The following is a 22,443-nucleotide window of genomic DNA, read 5'->3' as shown; positions in this document are numbered from 1 at the left end:
CCTATTATTTCTACATACAGAGTAGGGCAAAAGTAGATTTACAGCTGTGAGTATGTAAAGCAGAGCTTATTCCTTTTATTTAAAATATATTTTTATTTACTTCAGAGAGAAAGGGAGAGGGAGAGAGAGAAACGTCAATGATGAGATGGGGCTCCCAACTGGGGATCGAGCCTACAACCCGGTATGTGCCCTTGACTGGGAATCGAACCCGGGACCCTTCAGTCCACAGGCTGATGCTCTATCCACTGAGCCAAATCGGCTAGGGCAAACAGAGTTTATTCTTACATTATTATTTATTAATTGCTATATTATTTTCCATACAAATAAGGGTAAACATACTCTTGTCCCACCTTGTATATAGTCTTACATTATCTCGTTCCAGTTTCTTCTAATTGCATTCCTCTTTAAAAATAAAGTTATAAAATATAAATATTTACTATAATTGCAAATACATACATTCACATTGTTTAAATACATAGTACAATATTTAGCTTCTTCTGCTCAAACACCAGCATACCAATATAACTATGTTGCTGTTTATTCTGGTGTCTACATTCTCTTTTCTTTTTGTGTTTTTTTTAATCATGAGGCTTAGTGATCCTTAATCAAAGAGAAAGTTTATGTTGTACATGAATATAGAGAATCTTATAACTGAAATATGGCTGCAGACCTGCTAAACGAAGAACATTGGACTGAGAGCTAGAATTCCTACCTTGATTTACTCTTTACTACTAAAGAACCTAATGAAAATCACAAACTTTTCTGATTTTTATTATTTTTAAAAATATATTTTTATTGATTTCAGAGAGGAAGGGAGAGGGAGAGAGAGACAGAAACATCAATGATGAGAGAAAACCACTGATCGGCTGCCTCATACATGCCTCAAACTGGGGATCGAGCCCACAACCTGGGCATGTGCCCTTGATTGGAATCGAACCTGGGACCCTTCAGTCCGCAGTCCGATGCTCTATCCACTGAGCCAAACAAGCCAGGGCACTTTTCTGATTTTTAGTTTCCTCAAGTGAATCATAGGAATTAAGATTAGTGCCAAAATGGAAACTACTCCACATACATTCTGTAATTTCCTTTTCTACTGCTAATGAGATGGTTAATTTTTCCTTCTGAGATAAACGTTGGCTTCAAAAAGCCTACTCAACACACCACTTATCAAAGTATTTCTCAACCAGCAGCTATTAGCAACCAATCCAAATTGACACAAGGGAGGAAAACCACTTGCCAGTGCTTGTCCCCTTGAACTCTAAAATATTGTGATTTTAGGGCTTTCAAGAAAAATACTTTTCACTTTTCTGAATCACAAGTAGTAACAATTTATACTGCCATCTGCTTTTAAATATATATATTGCTTTCAGAGAGGAAAGGACAAACATCAATGGTGAGAGAGAATCATTGATTGGCTGCCTCCTGCACGCCCCCTAGTGGGGATCAAGCTCATAACCCAGCATGTGCCCTTGACCAGAATTGAACCCGGGACCCTTCAGTCCACCGGCCGACGCTCCGCTTTTATTTATTGCTGGCAAAATAACAATATATTGGGAAGTCACTGTCAATAATTTTTGGTTATTATTCCATGTCAGGAAGAATTGGGTACATAGTGGCACATTAATGGGTAGGGCAGTTTTGCATCAGTGTATAAATAATGTCAGATTGTCTCCTTCTCCTAAAGGAACATAGAGCTGACAAGAGGCCCAGTAAGTGAAGGTAGAAAAAAAGTGAAAAGAGAGGTCTGTCTCTGATACAGCCATCGCGTTTAACCAGTTATGACAGGTTTCGCTATCCTAATTTCTCTATCATTCATTTATTTATTTACAACTTCTATTTGTACCACTCCTGAAATAATGAATTCTGTAAGTATGTATCTGCTATGCAGTATACTCATATTTACTGATTGTGAATTCAACTTTTTCAAGCCTCTGAAGTGTGAATATATCCATGTCAGAATTTATTCTGTATTTTCCATTTTCACACTATTCATAAATTTATACATTTGAATCAATATTCTCCCTTTGGTATCATTTCTCCAATTGAAGAAGTGTAGTGGTTTTAAAAAACTTTCCTTATAATTCTGAATAAAAGATTTAAAAAGTGGCAGATGAATTTCCTTCAGGAAAAAAGGTGATAGTGGTTTAAAAACGTCTAAATGATTAACTATAAAAGAAATGTACTGAGAATACAATGTTAGATATTATATATAAAGGGTAAGAATTTTTCACATGAAAAGATTCTTAAGCATATTTGATTTAATGGCGCATGTTAATAATAGCCATGGTGAAAAAAACACACCAAAAAACCCATGGCTTTGGTATTTTCCCTTGACACAAAAAGTTGCTGTGTCCATTATTTCAAGGCAACAGGAATCTTAAATATTTTAAAACATGCTTTAGCACTTGATATTACTCAATAAAAGTGTACTAAAGTGAAAAATAAAATTAATTCCCTACTGATCAATAGAGAGGAAATCAGTGTAATAATATTGTAGAAGGTTTTCAACACTTTATTAGCATGTTAGAAAAGATAATTCTAAGACTTTTAAAATTCATTAATCTAAAAGGTTTAGTAATTTGTACTTTACTCAGGGAAATGACTTTTGCTTTAACTATTTTGAGTTTTGCAATTTTAATGACAAAGCTAGTTCTCTTTATGAATAATTTTCCACCCCTTAAAACTTAGATTACCCATGGAATTTTATATAGATTAAATAGAAAAGGCTTTAAGTATTTTAATTCTTTCGGTTTCACAAGTAAAACAAATTAACTTCTAATGATAATAAAGAAATCATTTTAGAGATAGTAAATGTCATTAAATTTAACTTTATGCATATTTTTACTCAACTTTCTTAGTCTTATAAAAATTAATGTATGTTCAAATTATAGAATCAGAAAAAAACAAAGAATCTTAAAGAACTACAACAATGTAATTAGATGGTGAGGGAGAAATAAAATAGGAAATGAGATCAAGCAAAATGTAACATTAAAAAAAAGCAAGGAAATGTTAATAAGATAAAGGCTCTAAGGTCTGAAAGGAATAAAACAGAAAAGGAAATATTATATTTAGCTAGGATGCCAAGGGAAAACATTTTGAGTATTATAGTCAAGAAGCAACATTCCACAGTTCTAGAAGAGGAACACATTAATCCAATGAATTATGGTTCACTGTTCTACTAAAATTATTTCCTATAACTCAAGCTTCAGTTAAAAATTTTAAATAGCTGTTATTTAAAAAATTTCCATATATCCTTTGACTAAGAATTAAGCAATAACAAATTATAGTTTAAAATCAAATACTGACTTAGATTTTCAGTTGAAACTTGTCAGATTGTTGGTGTACAGAAAAAATAAAGAACACAGAAAAGTCTCACCTCTGGAAAAATTCTACACTTAAATGGCTGCTAAAATATCTATACTTAGAATAACGAATATCTAGAATTCCTAGGGCTCAACCATTAGGAGGCATAAGTGAAATACTTAGATGACTTTAAAGCTGATACTGCTAAAAAGTATGTGATTTACTTCTAAAATTCACACACACACACACACACACACACACACACACGATAGGTAAGAAGATGGACCAACCTTATCCATTTTATAACTATCGGCTTTCTCAAAACATTGCTATTTAACATTGAATTGGAAGTCCTATCCACACCAATTAAGCAAGAGTTTTTGGGAAGGAGGAAGCAAAAATACCTCTATTTGCAGATAACATGATTCTATGTATAGAAAATCTCAGACTCCACCAAAAAAACTATTACAGTTAATAAACAAATTCAATAAAGTTGCAAGTCAATATGATTACCAATTTTGTTCCAGCAATAAACAATGTGAAAAGGAAGTTAAGGAAACAATTCCATTTATAATAACATGCAAAAGAATAAAATACCTAGAATTGAATTTAACTAAGTGAAAAACTTGTGTGCTGATGCTCAGCCAATGTGGCTCAGTGGCTAAGCATCAACTTCTGAACCAGGAGGTCACAGTTCAATTCCCAATCAGGGCAAATGCCAATGTTGCGGGCTCCATTCTTCCCAGTAGGGGTCATGCAGGAGGCAGCTGATCCATGATTCTCTCTTATCAGTGATGTTTCTATTTCACTCTCCCTCTCCTTTTCTCTCTGAAATCAATAAAATATATTAAAAAAACACTTGTGCACTGAAAACCACAAAATGTTGCAAAAAGTAATTAAAGACATAAAAAAGTGAAAAAAATTCCATGTTCACTTAATGCTGTTAGAATGGCCATACTCCCAAAGTGGTCTACAGATTTAGTATAATCCATATAGAAATTCCAGTGACCATTACTGCAGAAATAAAAGCTGAGTATCAAATTCAGGTGGAACTGCAAGGGGCCTTAAATTAATTAACAATATTGAAAAAGAAAACAAAGTTGGAGGACTCATAGCTCCCAATTTCACAACTTACCACAAAACTATCTATCTAATCTAATAAAAGAGAAACATGCAAATTTACATACCTCTACTATACCCACAAGCCACGCCCACCAGCCAATCAGGAGCAAATATGCAAATTAACCCAACTAAGATGGCGGTGGCCACAGAGCTGGTGTGAGCAGGAGGCTTGGGTTGCCCCTGGCAATGGAGGAAGCCAAACTTCCCGCCTGCCCTGCCGGCCCTGAGCTCTGCTCAAAGCTACAAAGTTTCAATTATAGAAGATAAATAAATCCCAGATACCTGCTTCCAGCCCGTGGCCTGCCTAAAAATGGCCCTCAGCCCCTCACCCAGGCTGGCCAGGCATCCCAGCGGGACCCCCCCCACCCTGAAAGGGCTGTGGCCAGCCTGCAAACAGCCATCATCCCCTCACCCGATCCCCCCAGGGAGTGGGCCTAAGCCAGCAGATGGACATCCCCTGAGGGGTCCCAGACTGCGAGAGGGCACAGGCCGGGATGAGGGACCCCCCCAAGTGCACAAATTTTTGTGCACTGGGCCTCTAGTATATATATAAAAGCCTAATATGCAAAGTGCCCCCTCAGGTGTTCAACTCACAGGGAGTTTGATCACTTACTATGACGAGCGCTGACCACCAGGGTGCAGCACAGAACAAAGGGAGGCCCCGGCCGGCAGCCGCTAGGGACTTTAACTGTGCACAAATTTCATGCACTGGGTCTCTAGTGGTAAATAAAAGTGTAGTACAGGCATAAGAATAAACTTAAAGACCAATGGAACAGAACTAACAGTCCAGAAATAAATCCAAAGATGTACAGCCAACTGATTTTTATTAAAGGTGCCATGACCATTAAATAGGGAAACAATTTTCTCTTCAACAAATGGTGTTGGGACAACTGGATAACCATAGGAAAAGAATAAAGTTGAACCGTCTGCCTTATTCATATGTAAAAAATAACTCAAAATGGATCAATGATCTAAATATGAGAGCTAAAGCTATCAAACTATCAGAAAAAAAACATAAAAGCAGGTAAATATTCTTGACCTCAGATATGGCAACAAATTCTTAGACTTGACACCAAAAACATATGCAACAAAAGAATGTGAAAGACATCCTATAGGATGGCAGAAAATATTTACAAATCATATATGTGATATGGGCTTAATATCAAAAATTGTGAAAAAATCTTACAACTCCAAAACAAAGACAATCCAATTTAAAAAAATGGGCAAAGAACTGGTAAGAATATATCAGAAACTCATAAAATTTATTGCATATGGGATGGTGTCACGGGGATAGAAGAATAGTTTTTGTTGTATGTTTTTATTATATTTAAATAATGTTAAACCATGTGAACATATAACTTAATCAAAACTTAAAACAAAACAGGTTTTTAAGTTTTGTTTTATTTATTTAATTAGCTAGGATATTACTATGACCAATTGGTTTACTGAAGGATATTTTAATTGTATTTACATACCAATAAAAAGGCTTATACTGAAAGAAAATATATAAATCTTGAGAAAATTTTAGAAATCAAAATTTTAATCCATCAATCACAAGACCTTTTTGAAAATACAGATTTAAAGAACTAAGGTAAAATATTAAATAAAAGTAATCCAATATCAAATGATAAAGTGAAATAAAAATTTTGTCCTTTGATGCCCTGGCATTGGCTTCAAAGCAAATCAAGTTATACTTCATTATTTACCAACTTAATTTTGAGGGAATAAAACTTTGGTATACTATAAATGGTAAATTTTCTGATACAATAGAATGAGATACAAATAATTCAATAAACAAAGATAAATGATCAATTCTTCATGAAATTATAAGCACATATTTTTTAAAATATAGAAAACTTAAAATTAGTCATGAAAGTAAACATTATACCACAAATAAAATATGTTTGTACATGTGTATGTGCACATATATTTTATATATATCTGATTACTGATGATGCAAGTTTATAAATACTTCATGCAGTACAATCAGTTTTTAGTGGTAAAGTATTTTATGATAAAAAAGGAAAAAATAAAAAAGCTTATAATGCATCTCATAACAATTAGGTTTCTGTGATATTTTAAAAATCACATTAAAAAAACACAGAAAAGGGATGCAAACATTAATGCATTGCATGGATTATGTTACAAGCTGAAAAAGGAAAAGCTCGAACAGCATTTTGACAGGCAGAACTGCAAATCAATCTGAAATTGGACACTGATCCTTCAAGACATAGAAAATCTTCCATGCTTATTAATATCTCATGACTATAGGTAAAATAAAACCATCAGCAAGAAAAGCCATTTTATCTTTTTTTAATGAAAAATACCTAAAGGAATAAAAAAATCTAAAGCTCTACAGATAACTTTTCTTGAGGATCAGTACAAATTTCTTGTGCTGAACAGATAAGGATAAGCTCTATATGGGTTTTGCCAATGCATTGTGTACCTATCATACTGTAGGTCCCATGAATTATGATTGAAATCAGTGGTAAACATTAAGAAGATAACAGAAGAAAATTATATGGTACATTCTAAAATATTCCTAACCCATTTTTTATAAAATATTTTATAAACTGGACATTGATTTAATAAACTTAATAATTCAAATAAGTAAATTTGTTTGCAAATAAATCATTTACTGTCATTTAAATGAGGTTACAAATAACTTTTCATGGCTAAATATAACTGTAAAGATAACTTTCTACAGTACTTATGGCTCATAACATAGCCATAGCCTATGTACACTAAAATATACTTCCTACTGTATTTTGGATATTTAAAGCATTTGACAGTAACAGGTTAGCTCTAAGAAAAACAAAAATGATACTTTCCAAAGTTATTGTAGTCAATATTATAACTATCCTATCATCATCATAAGACAAGTGTGGTTATTGCCAAACAAAGACAATAAAACTAATATTTATAATGGGTAACTATAAGTACATTTAAGAAAAGAGATACATTTTCAGTCTCTGTTAATTTTCAGTACAGAGTGTCTATTTCTGTAGACATACCAAGCAATCATATCAAGAGCAGAGATTAATTAGTTAACTGCTAATATAAAAAATGGACAGCGTTCATGGCACAAAATGGACCTACAGTAATAGTTAGTGTTGCAGAAGCTAATGATGCTTTAAGCAAAATTGAAACAACATGAATACCATGCAGTTTTACTGAACTCACCTGACAGAGGTGTAAAACCATTCTCTAGGAGCAGAGATGCATGCACAAAAGTAAGAATATGATTGCAAGTAATAGACTTTAACAAAATAAAAACATAACACCAAACATCAAAATGACAAAGAATGGACAATATGATGAGATTACTAGGATGAAATATTTTTATGTGTCTCACCTCTCTCTTTGCTAATAGCACGTTAGGAACAATGTGTGGTAGGCAGCGTCCCAGCATTAACATGACACTTTGTTCACTGTCTGCAATCCGAGACACCTAGAAAACGAAAAGAATTGATAAATAATGACAGTGGAGAACTTTCTTTGCATGATGGTACTTAAAGTTCATGCTTTAAACCTTGCCACCTCGCTCTAACTGGTTTGGCTCAGTGGATAGAGCGTTGGCCTGCGGACTGAAAGGTCCCAGGTTCGATTCCGGTCAAGGGCATGTACCTGGGTTGCGGGCACATTCCCAGTAGGGAGTGTGCAGGAAGCAGCTGATCAATGTTTCTCTCTCAACGATGTTTCTAACTCTCTATCCCTCTCCCTTCCTCTCTGTAAAAAATCAATAAAATATATATTAAAAACAAACAAACAAAAAAAACAACCTTGCCACCTCTGTCCCAAACACACATCCAAAATGATATCTTATGATGATGATGATGGTAAACAATAACAATTGTGTTCCCAAACAAGATAAACATGAATGGATCAAAAAGCATTAAGATGCAAGGATGAAGACAAAAATGCTTCAGTTCTGGGAACAAGCAGGGATGTAGCTTCAATAGTTTATCTTTTATTCTTGAAAAGATGCCAATAAAGCTATAATCTTTGCCTAAGGAGACAGTTTGTATAATGAAGCTGCATACAAGGGAAGGCCCAAGGAGGCTAACCTTACAATAAGGATTGCTAGAATCACGCAACCAAACCACCCTCCAGCTCTTTTGTATTCTTAATGACATTGTGGGACAGAAGCCTAGGAGAGGTCAAGTGGAACCAACTATAAAACAGCTAGAAAGGGAGAGGTAAGTATAAAGATAGGAGAAAAAAAAATTAAATACCCTCTCCAGATGAGTCTACAACAGCTATTATAATGCACCTGAAGAAAACTAATCTGAAAGTTAATGAACTCAGCAAAGACAATCATTCCTAGTGAAATAAAAATAATGGAGTAATCTAAAAATAAATGAAATATAAACAATATGTACAGTTACATTGGTTTTCTGAATTATACCAAAGAGAGGCACATAACCATATGTTAGACATAACAAATTAAAAATAGACTGCAAAAAATCACTTTAACACTAAACAAAGCTTTAATCCAAAAAATAGAAGTAATCAACTACCTTCCTTAAAAGTTAAATATTTTAGGAACTATTTCTTAAAGCATTATTTTAAATAATAGATTTGCATTTGAAATAGTCTTATCACAGCTGTTTTTGAATGAAATGCTAAGAAAAACTGAATGTTTTAAGACGGTTGCAAGAATATATGGTGCAGCCCTAGCTGGTCTGGCTCAGTGGATACAGCGTCAGTTTGTGGACTGAAGGGTCCCAGGTTTGATTCCGGTCAAGGGCACATGCCTGGGTTGCAGGCTTGGTCCTCTGTGGGGGGCGTGCAGGAGGCAGCCAATCAATGATTCTCTCTCATCATTGATGTTTCTATCTCTCTATTCCTCTCTCTTCCTCTCTGAAATCAATAAAAATATATATTTAAATAAAAAAAATATATATATATGGTGCAATTTACCTCTGATCCTAAACGACTATCTGCTGACATTCGACAAAAAGAGAGTAGTGCTTGGTGGAAAGCAGGAGACAACTTCCTAGAAGAAAATATTGGATGAAAAGAGGACATTGTTACCACTGGTATTTAAGGAGAAAGTAACATGTTATAACTCTCATTACTGTGTTAATCCTACCCTACAAATGTTAAATGGATTTCTCAGCCACCAATGACTTGAAAGATACCTCACTGCAGAATTATCCAGGGGGGTAGGGGGAATCAGCAATAACTGCTGATCTTAAAATAGCTTGATGGTATGTGAATGTACAGCCCATAAATGCCAGTGGATCAAATCTGAGGTAGTATAGCAGGTGAATGACTATAGAAAATATCGCAAAATGAGAACTTTTTTCTCCCCAGTTTTTGATGGTCCCAGAAGGGTTAACAATGGATATAAAGGTTGATCTGGTGTGTGGCCAAGAGGAACTAAAGTTTTGCAGATCTATACGGTAATAACAATAAACCTTAATGTTAGAGAATAAAAGAAGTAAAATTTTAGGTAAGTGAAGAAGAACCTCATTCAACATTCATGGTATATTTTAAAGTATTTTTTTTTGTAATTGAAAATATTAGCCTATTTATGTTTTTAAAACAAGATTGGTCTTCATCCATAGTAGTATTTGTAAAATTATAACTATGATTTGTACTTTACATGCTCAGTCACCTTTCTCCAGAGAGTGACTTCTGAATATTAAAGAAGATATATGAGAACACTACTAACACTGAAGAACTACTATGAATGCCATTATTGTTGAGTATCAGAACATATTTTTTATGATTATATATTATCCATATTAAAATAAATGCACACTATTTTAACTCTGTAAGCTCGATAACACCTAAAGAAATAATATACCTAGTTGGTACACAAAAAGTTGTGGTTCATGAGTGGAAAGCTTTGCTTAAAAACAAACCAACCAGCCTGGCTGGTGGTTGAGCATGGACCAATGAACCAGGAGGTTAGGATTGGATTCCTGGTCAGGGCACATGCCCGGGTTGTGGGCTCGATCCCCAGTAGGGGGCATGTAGGAAGCAGCCAATCAATGATTCTCATCATTGATGTTTCTATCTCTCTCTTCCTCTCCCTTCCTCTCTGAAATCAATAAAATATATTTAAAAGAAAAAAAAAAAACAACCAAACACTTCTCACTAACCAAGAGTATCTACCTATAAGTTGTGCTTTCCTATTATATCCCAATATGGGGTATAATATCCTTCTGTTCAATAGGAGGAGGAAGCATGACTTTGTGGCTCACAATGCAGCATAGGATATGTGTGAGGATTAAATAACATACACAAAACATTTAGAACTGTGCCTGACATTTTAAAAAGAGTTCAATAAATAGTCCTCCCTTAAAACTTTTTCACATTATAATCTAAACAATTTTTAGGCATTATAACTCTCTATCCCTCCCTTCCTCTCTGTAAAAAAATCTAAATTATATTTTGTCTCCTTCACTAGAAAACATGATCATGAAGGGTAAAGACCACGCTTTTGCCATCTGAGTTCAATCACTGCAATCCAATAAAAATTAAATAAATGAATTAAGAGACTATTAATAATACGCTATTCCTAATGGAAGCAGACAGAGGAAAAAGGTCTAGAAGCAAAAACTATTCCCTCTTTATCACAGGCAACTATGCAGTACAAAAACCTCTTCTGAGTCTGACAATGCTTGAAGAATAGAGAAAAGGTAGAACACATGGGGTAAAGTGTTTGCAGTACATAGTAACATACATACTATTTATGGGTTTAAGTACTTAGCTAAGATAGGACCTATCCTATTTATGCTTTTTTGCCTCTTTAATATACTTTAACTTAGTAATTAGTTTGTGATATCCCTTTTAGTGACATGTACTCTGCTATGTGTTAATGCCAATGTAAAAATCAATGCATCTGATCTGCAAAAGCAGTTCAAATAAGAACTGAAGCTTTTCCAGTTTGTCAATGTACTAACTAGCTGAAAGATACATCTCAAGATACAGGATGCATACTAACCTATTGGGTTTATCAAAATGGACTGTGTTTTTACTTGATGAAGAAGAAGATGGCATTCCTTCTCTTTCTCTCCTCGGTAAGGAGTTTGGGAAATTCTCTTTAGGAATAGTGGAATCAACTTCATCTGATGTAGAAGGATGGATATCCTTGTTTTTTCCCTTGTCTGAACTATTTGTAACTGGTTTCTGTCCACTGTCCTCAGAGTCTTTGTGAAGAGACTGATCCGAAGAAGGTTGAACAGAGTCACAAATTACTGGGATAGCAAAGTGTTCATTTTTGAGAAAGTGCATTTCACTGTAGAAAAAAAGGGAAATAATGAGACAATTGTACTTTCAAAAACATTGGCAATAGCATAAACCTCATAATGGGTTTAATGCCTTAAAATGTAACATAACATAAAATTATTTGGCAACTGATTAATCTTTTCTGCAGCATATATACTGATGCTTCACATACCTGAAAGCTATAAACTTTTACCAAAGAAGCATAAAAATGGCCTATAAACTGTTCTGGATTAACATTTAACTATTTCTTCATTTGTAAAATAGGGATAATTCCATCTAAGCCACAGGATTAATATAAGAATTAAATGATATAATGAATGAGCGATGTGTATAATACTAATGTGAAGGAGTTATTTTATTGATATTGACAGAACTCAGGGGAAGTAAAAGTATCTTATTCTTTGGTTCTAAGACATAATTGATTATAAGGTCACTACATTGGCTTAATAACTTTTTTTGGGGAAAGGGCATATTAAATGTACAAAGCAATTATAAGACTTTCAAAAGTATTCTATATAAGGAAAGGCTAATATGCAAATTGTCCCCTGGACTGGGAGTTTGACTGGGAATTCGACCAGGAGTTCAACCAGGAGGTGGGGCCAGCTGGCCAACTGCCTGCGGTCCCTCCCCGAGGCAGGCCCAGCGGGCCAGCAGGACCCCACCTGTGCACGAATTTGTGCACCCGGCCCCGAGTTATAATGTGAAAAATTATGTCTGACAACTGAAATGTTATTTTGTATATTTATATAATCTTATATAAGAATAAAGTTAAGATTTTTTAAAAATGATGATTAAGTACTAACCTTTCAAGTCTTCTGATTTGTTCCATTAAAGACCACTTCTCACTATTTAATAAACTAATTTTATCTTCTAATTTCTGTACTAGTAGGGAGTTCTAAAATCAAAACAGGAGAAAAAAAGAACCTCAAGATCTCATAGTAAGCTTTTACACATTTTAAATAATTTTTGTGGATTTGACTAGTTAGTATCACTCACCTCTACAGTCTGAGGAGTTTCAAGGGGTGGAGGAAGGTTGCCTAAAACTGGTGTAAGTGCCTCTAATTCATCTTCTTCTACTCCACTGGCAACATCCACAAGGTCTTTTCCAGACACTTGATGATTTCCAAAATCTCGGTAGAGTTGCAATAAGTCTGGAGGTTTTGGAATGTTTAATCCTACATCATCCCACAATTCAAAATCCTAAAAGATAAAAGACAAAAAAAAAAAAAAATCTGAGGCCATTTTATTCTGCACTTTTGAGATTTATTTTACTCTTTATTGCTACTGTCTTGAAAACCTAACATAATCATATTTTTGTTATAATGTTAGAGCTTTATAAAGTTCCAGAGCAATCAATCACATGCAAATACATTGCCCTACCATTTTCTTGTCCACTAATACATCAGAATTTAGTATTAACTTGATATCTTATAACTTATAATATAAATTCCTTTGAATGTTCTAAATATGATACTGATATTCTCAATCCTTTGAGGGCTTAATAAACAATGGAAATAGCTATTATTGAGGTTAAATCTGAGGCAGATATAACATAGGTATTAAAAATGGGAGCTTTGGAGAAAATCAGACCCATGCATAAAATTCACATGTCTCCACTTATTATTGTTACAAATGAATAAGAAACTTGAACAGGTTATCTGTAAGATTAGTATAATACCTTTTAGGGTTTTATTAAGGATAAGATAAAAAGATATATTAAAGCATTAACACAATGCTTGGCTTACAACAAGAACTAAACAGGGAAAAAGGAGACACATATAATACTTTAAACAATAAAAAGTAAATAAATAAGAAAAAGGAACTAAACAAATTTAATCTTTTAAAAAATTGAGATGAATATTATACATATTATTCAAATGTCCATTTGTCCATCTATATTCATCCAATATTTATTAGATACCCACCCTTTGCTTAAAATCAGAGATAAAGTATTGTCACCATTCAGAGAATTTGACGGTTAAAGAAAAGGGACATAAAGATACAAGGAGAATCTAAAGTATCACCAAAATATGATTGAAGCACTGCCAAGAATTCAGAGAAAGGAGTCAATTTCTGTCCTGGGGTGGGGGTAAGAAAAGGTTTCTGGAAGTTGATGATCTGTCCACTTTCTTGGAAAAGGTTTTGGTATTGATGAGGCAGATGGCAATGAAAGCAGAGGGGAACTAATTATTTCAGAGATAAGAGGAAGAATAAGCAAAAACACAAAGCTCTGAAGGAAGCAGATATGTCCAGGAAGATGCAAGCCCTTTTGTTTATATATGACTAAAGGCCCAGTGCATGAAAATTTGTGCACTGCACTGGAGGCAGGGGGAGGGGTTCCTCAGCCTGGCCTGCATCCTCTCACAGTCTGGGAGCCCTCAGGGGATGTCCTACTGATGGCTTAGGCCCGCTCCTCTGTGGGAGGCAACGAGGCTGATCAGGAGAAGGCACCGCCCCCATCACCCTGCTGCTGTTGCCACTGGCCTCGGCGGCTGCAAGGCCTGAGCTCCGGGCCTCGCAGTGGCCAGGCTCATTGCTGCCTGAGCCCCAGGCCTTGCATCTGCCTGAGCCCATGGCTGACGTGAGCCCCAGACCTTGCAGCTGCTGTGGCTTTGTCCGAATGGACGTCTGGAAGACATCTGCCCTAATTAGCATATCACCCTTTTATTAGTATAGATTATAATGAATAGGCAAAAGATAATGTGAGGAGGAAGGCAGCAAATAAGCTAAAAAAAGCTGAGAGTGCTTATAAATTTAGAGTTAGCAAGAAAGGAAAAGCAGACGGCAAGAGAGAGGTCTGATATGAAAAACAGGGAGAGATTAGGGAAGTGATAATAAGGTGTAAAAACAGATGTAGTGTGAGTAAGACCCTGACAAGGTCTGGAGTGTGGCAGTGGAGCATGGCAATTTCCTACAGTGGAGGATAGAGCCATGTTACCAGGAGCCAGGGAGCATTAGGTATTAGATTGTGAAATGTGCCATTATCTACATGGAAAATAGAGGAAACAGCGTCCTCAGTGAGCAGACAAGTTTTATTGAAGGCAAAAATGACATTCTGAGAAGCTGAAAATATACAAAGTTTATTTATGATTAAATAAAAGTTTCAAAGAACACAATAGAAAAGGAAGTAAACCAGTCATAAACTAAAGAACTCGCAGGAGGGAAGCAAAGAGCAGTATGACAATGATTGTATGCAGATAAAAATATGAGAAAACTAGCCTATATAATAAAGAGGTAATATGCAAATTAACCCCCACACCCTCACAAGATGGCTGCCTAGGACCAGGCTGGCAGGGGGGTTAGTGAGGGACAACCAAACGACTGAACAAGCAGGCTGTGTGGGGCAACCGGGCTGGCAGGGGGGATGTGAGGGGTGACCAGGCTGGCAGGGGGGGCATTTGGGGGCAACCAGGCCAGCAGAGGGGACAATTGGGGGTGATCAGGCTGGTAGGGGGCAGTTGTGGGGGGACCAGGCCAGCAGGGGGAGCAGCTGGGGGTGACTAGGCCAGCAGGGGGAGCAGTAAGAGGCGACTAGGCCGGCGGGGGGGGGCAGTTAGGGGCAACCAGGCCAGTGGGGGGGGGGGGGTGCAGTTGGGGGTGACCAGGCCGGCAAGGTGGGCAATAAGGGGTGACCAGGCCGGTTGGGGGACAGTTAGGGGAAACCAGGCAGACAGGCAGGTGAGCGATTAGGAGTCAGCGGTCCAGGATTGTGAGAGGGATGTTCGACTGCTGGTTTAGGCCCAACCTCCGGGATCGGGCCTAAACCAGCAGTCGGACATCCCCCGAGGGGTCCTGGATTGGAGAGGGTGCAGGCTGGGCTGAGGGGACCCCCCCACCACCACCATGCATGAATTTCATGCACCGGGCCTCTAGTCAATAAATATTTGTTGAGTGTGTTATATATGCAAATACAGAGATGAACAAGAGATTATTTTAACATCAAGGAGCTTATAGCCTAGTCAGGGAGACAAGAGATAATTCCAGGTGCCATTAACAGGATAATGATAGAAAAGAAAATAGGATAAAAAGTCATACATTTTGCCAGAGTATGGGGAGTGAGGGCTTTAGATAGCACTAGTTTCAGTTCAATTGAAATTAGTACTAAATGTTGCCTAATGGTCAAAGAACAGGTATTGATAAACACTACCATTGCCTTTCTTAAAAAAAAAAACACACAAAAAAACTTTACTGAGGTATTATTAACATACAATGAACTGCACAAGTTAAAAAAATCCACAAGCTAATTTAAAATGTACTATTTGCTAAATTTTGACATATATACACCCCTGAATAGATCACCACAATCAAGAAAATGAACTTGTTCACTCCCAAAGTTTTCTTGGACACCTTTTCAATCCTTACCTCTTATTCCTCATACCCGCCCTGTTCCTAGGCAAATACTATTCTGTTTTCTTTACATTCCTTTCCAAAATGTGTGCCTTTCATTTCTTTGTCTTGCCTTCTATTGGCTAGAATCTTCAGTATAATGCTCAACAGAAGTAGTGAAAGCAGTTATCTTTGCTTTTTCCCTCATGTTTCTCCATTTAAGTATGATGTTAGTGACAGCTTTTCCATAAATGTCTTTTATGAGGTTGAGGAAATTCCTTTCTATTCCTAATTTCTTTAAAGTTTTTAGGGGGACCAGATGTTTGTGTCAAATGCTTTTTCTGCATGTTCTAAGATGACTATATAATTGTCTTCTCTTCTCCTTTCTTCATGTAGTGAATCATAGTGACGGATTTTTGGATATTAAATCAACCTTACATTTTTTGGATAACCCCTTTGGTCATGATGTATTAACCATTTTTTTTATATATTGTTGGATTTGATGTGGTAAAATGTTATGTAGAATTGTTGTATAATATTTCATAGAAATGTTATGTAGAATAACTGAGGGAAATCTGCTAACTCCCTTTGAGAATGTCTATTTTTGTTAAATGATCCACAGGATATTTTACAGACTAATGGAATACACCTAATTTTAAATGATGGCCTCCTGATTTCTGTAAAGTAAATTCTTTGGTATTTATTTTCCTAAGGTGTAAGATTCAAACTAATTTATTAGCACTAAGAAGTCAAAATATTACAGTTGAGAGATAACATTAAAAAAGCTTTGCTTACAAGATTTTATAAGGAAAAAATGAGGTTCTAAAATTGGTTCCTATTCTAGGGGGAAAAAGGGGACATATGTAATACTTTCAACAATAAAGATTTAAATAAATAAATAAATAAACAAACAAACAAACAAATAAATAAATAAATGTGGTTCCTATTCAAACAGATACTATTTATATTCACACTCTCATTCAAAATATTCTTATAACTGCTGTTATCTACTTACCATCTTAGTTATTATAGAGCTATTAAAGAGGTTTTTATAAGTATACATTAACTTGTACTACTAAAAAAAAGTATAAAGGGAAAAATAACCTAGCACACTCTATAAATACATGCAAATATGAGTAGATTATATTTTCTACTTATAAGTTGTTAAAAGTTACCTGGAAAGAATGATGTCTTTTGTATAAAAAGAAGAAATCTATAGGTCAAATAGAATACTAGACTGGGTAGGCAAGGAAATGTTGTGTTTGGTAACTAACCTTTAGAAGTTTACTATATGTATAACAAACAAATTAAAGAAATAAAAGAGAAGAATACATTTTAAGTTAAAAAGAAAATAATTCACTGTTAAAAAAATAACTGTACCTGATCATCATTTTCATCTGAAAAGGTTATAGATGTAAGCTTGTAGTTATTCTTCAATAAAAATTCATTGACTAAGAAGTTTAGAGCTCTCTTTTCAAGAGGTTTGATTGGCTCCTGGAGGCAAAATAAGATAAAATACCATTAAGTTTTCCTCCTTCAATATTTGTGCTACCATTTTATGTGGATGATACTTTTAGAGCTGTCATTCACCCACCTGAATTTCAGGACTTGATTTGTAATTTTTTCGTTCCTGTAAAGGAACTTCATGTTCTGGTGGAAGAAAATATAAATAATACTTTACTATTTTACATTTGGAAATATCTCAGCTACTTCTACATTGTCAAAAAAAGGAAAAGTCGCAAAAAATTTTATGTACACCACCTGCAGCCTTTGTCAGGTTGGCTCGGAGGGCCTGAATGGTCTCCTTGGCTTTCCGTAGTTCAAACTCCAGGACTGGACAGGGATTTGGAATAAACACACACAGGCATCCAACCAAGGAAAGGGAAACAAAAATAAAAAAAATAAAAAGCAAAGATGGGTATGAAAAAAAAATACAATTTGTATTGAAAACAGAAAGCATGCAATCTTTATGAAACTTGTGAACGCATGCAGCAGAGTTGATTAGCAAGCAAACTGGTGAATGTTTTCCATAGTTTTAGAATTCAGGGGACTACTGATAAAATGTTCTAGCTGTCTGACAAGGAATGGCTCTATTTAAAAATAAAACCTATGGCATAATCTCATCTAGTAAATAAAAATATTAGTAATGTGGGTGCTTCTGTCAGTCTAGGTAAGAAAATGCAATGAAATGTTCTCAGATTATATAATTTTAGGGGAAAAGATAAAAATTAGATGAAGTCCAAGCAAATATACTTAAGGAAAACCTCAGAATTAAAAAGAAAAAGGGCCTGGCTGGTGTGGCTCAGTGACTGAGCATCGACCCATGAACCAAAGGTCACCAGTTCGATTCCAGGTCAAGGAACATGACCGGGTTGCAGGCTTGATCTCCAGTTGGGGGCGTGCAGGAGACAGCTGACAAATGACCGATGTTTCTCTTTCATTGATTTTTCTATCTCTCTATCTCTCTCCCACTCTCTCTAATGGTAGTGTTTATCAATAATAACCTGTTCTTTGACCATTAGACAACATTTAGCACCTCCTGCATGCGTCTGGACCAGGACTGGGGCGGGGAGGAGCATACAACCGAGGTACATGTCCTTGACTGGACTCGAACCCAGGACCCTATGGTCTGCAGGCCGATGCTCTAGCCTAGCCACTGAGCCAAACCGGCTAGGACTAAAAAAGATATCTTTAATGCATTATCTAGAATAATGTTTTAAGTCAATATAAAAAAATGTTAGTGAATGTATCACTTCATTAAGATGTTGAAGGAATAAATATTTTGTTGGGAAGCATATAAATTTTTCTACACACAAGTAAGTGTATGTATTTTACAAAAATGTTTAGGTATGTTAAATATATATCTTAAAAAAATTTTCTAAGGGTTTATTTTAGGTTTCATTTTCAGCCAAAGGGTGTAAATAGTTTGTCTTTTAATTTTAATTAAGGTTATTCTAAGGTAAAAGATTGTGTACAATTCTAAAAATGTAGCTATCTAAGGATACTAACTAAAATTAGAGTTTTCAAAGTTTCTGATAACTCCTAAAATAGGTATTTGTTTATGTTAAGAGGTACTAGTGAAACTCAAAAATTTCTCCTTTTACCAGAGCTTGATTATAAGATAAACATTAATGCTGAGGAAACATTTTAATAAGCTCTTTAAAATGTTTCATCACGAACAAGATTTAACTATGTATTAACTGGTAATTTTCTTTAAAACATATGAACACTGCTCAAAATATAAATAAAGTCATTTCAGTAAAGTAAACCTCTAGAAAAATTAAGTCATCTTTGTCACAACTAAATATTAAGAAACTATAGTATGTAAATAGTTCTGCATAAAAGCTAGCAAATTTAAATATGCAATTTTTTCCAAATTGACTAATAAACAGAAAAAATAATATGGCAAATGAGATGCTACCAGAGACAACAAAGCTATAAAAATATATGGAAAAATCAGGATTCACTCAGTTTGCAAATTTTCATTAAAAACTTAAGATGTAACTGAATCACATCTAGTACATGAGGCCAATTATTTTGATGCACAGAATTTCACTGCAACATGAAAACACAACTAAAAACAGATGACATGTATGTACTATTTCTCATTTGGTAATCGGCAATGCTGATGTGCAAACACTTCTGTGCCATGAAGTTAAAATATTTCCCCTAAAACTTACACTTCTGGAAACTCTTAGAGTTTGTGTTTAAAGTTAGACTGCACACATTTAGTGTGTAAGGTTAAGTACAGAATAGGTTTACTTTTTTTTTTTTTAAATTTCAAACTCTTAAGTAATTGATTTTGATTTAAAAATACTTAAGTAAAAGTAAAATGAGTGTACATATTATTATGCTTTCAGTAACACAATTTTAAGATATATTACAGAACAATTGCAGATCAGGAATGCCTTGCACCAGAGACAGAAATATGAAACGAAATAAATGAAAAAAATAATGGTTAGAACACAAACTGTGAAAAACTCAAATTCAACTGGTGAAAGTTTAGGTGACCAAAAGCAAAACACTTAATGATCAAGGCACAGAAAGCCATAAAAACCCATGTCAGACGGCAAGAATTTAGATTTTTATGCACATCTATATATACACTGCCAAATGCCATTAAAAGTTACCAATGCTTTGTAAAGATAGTGCTTATCAAAATGAATTCACTCTGCTGCATGTTTCTTAGTATACGCTATAAATTTTAAAAGACAGAGGCATATCTTTGAAGTTATAGCACATCTCTATAAAGGCACAGTATCATAAATTAACTACAGCTACATGAGAAAGTTTAACAAGAAAGGTCTAAACAGCTATATACATATATGAATTTGTCTATTTAAAAAACATTAGCTTAAAGCTCAAAATTATCATGTAAACAGATACACTGAACCAAACAACCTTCAAGAATTTTTCAAATATAATTCTTTATAAAAGGAATTGTATGTATGAGGATGTGTATGTTTTTAAAGAACACCGTAGGAACCAACGAACAATCTGCTCATTCCACCATCACAACCCTATAATAGCCCAACACTGCTGAATGCAATTTTATTGGAATTAAAGTAATAACTGAAAAGATGTATGTATACTCTAATAATGCATATTACAATCTTACCAAAATATTAATGATTAAGTCAGTATAAGCAACTCAAGATTAGTTAGAACAGTTATTTTCCAACTAGGGTTGGATAATCCTGATAATCGGAGGTATTTAAATGCTAAAAGATCATGCTCTCATAACTTGGGAGATGTACAAGTGATTGTGGAAACACCAAAGGCAAAGTATTAAATTTCAAAGCAGAAAAAAAAAATCAATCCTTTGATGCCCCAACTAAATATACCACTAATATGATCTTGAAATATTTGCTAGTCTTAGTCCATTTTGGCACAAAACTCAAAATATTATTTTCGCAACATTGGTTAGTCAAGTATTTTTTTACTCTCATTCCTATTCAGTATTGAAGAGTTCAAATCAATAGGGTTGAGTCAAGCAACTTGCAACTTTCTTAATATAAAGTGATTTGACTCTATAATAAAATACCACTTCCCCATCTTTAATACTTTATTATCACATGAGCATTTCTAGGAAAAACTTTCTTTCGACTATGAGTTAGAATAAAAATATATTCCCTAAAACAATATTAAAATCCTGACAGTACCAGCAGCACCTTTCTGGGTTTAGAGAATTAAGAAAGGCATAGTACTATTTAGGCATGACTTGGTAGATGTGAGAAATAAATTAAATGAAGCAAGATGCAATCTCCAGTTTATAGATATTTAGTTTTCTACACTCATCAAAATTGGGGGATGGCGGGGAGAATCCCCTTCCCCAAGCCTTAAAAAAAATTTATTTCCATTACTGTTCCTCCTGCCCAAGTTCTCTTATGCAGATTCCTCTATCACTCATCTCAAAGTTGGTGTTTCTCCAGGTGTCATCCTTGGCCCTTTTATACTCCACTGAGATGGTATTCATGCTTACGGTTTAACTATCACAATCCCAGAAGATTTAGAAACCTTTCAACCTTTCCCCAAGATAAAGATCTACCTAATTATCACCTGGATATGCCCATTTGAATGTTTCATAAGTTTTTAATTCAATCCTATCTAAATGAATTTCACCATCTCCTTCTCAAATCTGTTCTCCCTTCTCCTCCTTCAGTCTCTCTCCATTAACAGTACCACTATCTACCCAGCTGTTCAAAGAGGATACCTGGAGGTTACTCTTCACTTAGCCCTTGTGCTTACTCCCACATTAATTAAATGTCCAAGTCATATTGATTCCAATCCTTGAATAACCCCCTAAATAATCATTCATCTTAGTTGTCTCTGCAGCTATCCTAGTTCAGACCTTTATGATTTGCCATATAAATTACGATACCCTACAATGATATTAAAGGCTTGTTGCCTTTAAAGTCTTGTTGGAGAATCTATCCCATTTTTAAATCATAAAAAATCATAAGTAAGACTTAAGTAAGGTTCAAAATAAGAAAAACAAAAAGTACTTCTAAAAGGAAGTACAAATATCTGTAGTGGGGGAGAAATATATAATAAAAGACAAACAGGCTTATTTAATCCTGATGAAGCTGGATATATATATATTGCAGGCCAATAGCTAAGAAATGAGAGGGCTACCGATGCTGCTTCTTACCCAGGGAACACGGTCAGGTTATCCCACAAGCAAAAATCTGAATGTTATTTTAGAATGTCTAATAGGTTATTTAAGCTTTATAAAGGCTTCATATGATTGTTGTTCACAGAACAGCATAATATCTTGAATACAGAGTAAGCACTCAAATATTTTTTGAATAAATGAATATGCTAATACTTAATGCCATATGTAATAAACCTGAAACATTACTGATCTTACCAGCATTAGGAGTGTCTTTCGTACAAATCAGAAAGCACAGATTTTGTAGTACTCTAGATCCCAACATAAAAGTTAAGGTG

General features: G+C 34.9%; 1 protein-coding gene across 4 annotated transcripts in view; it reads right to left on the bottom strand.

Moving 5' to 3' along the window:
- Nucleotides 1-22,443, bottom strand: part of RELCH (RAB11 binding and LisH domain, coiled-coil and HEAT repeat containing) — a 103,166-nt gene that overhangs the window by 57,854 nt on the left and 22,869 nt on the right. For 3 of the 4 annotated variants that reach the window (XM_070420402.1, XM_070420404.1, XM_070420406.1), the window contains exons 3-10: nucleotides 17,755-17,826; nucleotides 17,588-17,643; nucleotides 17,374-17,487; nucleotides 12,664-12,867; nucleotides 12,471-12,562; nucleotides 11,384-11,677; nucleotides 9,349-9,424; nucleotides 7,781-7,876 (exon numbers count right to left, since the gene is read on the bottom strand). In XM_070420402.1, coding sequence (XP_070276503.1) covers nucleotides 7,781-7,876; nucleotides 9,349-9,424; nucleotides 11,384-11,677; nucleotides 12,471-12,562; nucleotides 12,664-12,867; nucleotides 17,374-17,487; nucleotides 17,588-17,643; nucleotides 17,755-17,826 — 1,004 coding nt within the window. The remainder of the gene's footprint in view (nucleotides 1-7,780; nucleotides 7,877-9,348; nucleotides 9,425-11,383; nucleotides 11,678-12,470; nucleotides 12,563-12,663; nucleotides 12,868-17,373; nucleotides 17,488-17,587; nucleotides 17,644-17,754; nucleotides 17,827-22,443) is intronic. The other variant, XM_070420405.1, reaches the window with a different exon arrangement.

The sequence above is a fragment of the Myotis yumanensis genome, unplaced genomic scaffold (assembly GCF_028538775.1).
Source record: "Myotis yumanensis isolate MYYU_CA2020_CCGP unplaced genomic scaffold, mMyoYum1.0.hap1 SCAF_7, whole genome shotgun sequence".
In the NCBI taxonomy this organism is placed as follows: Eukaryota; Metazoa; Chordata; class Mammalia; order Chiroptera; family Vespertilionidae; genus Myotis; species Myotis yumanensis.
This window is presented reverse-complemented; position numbering and strand designations above follow the sequence as displayed.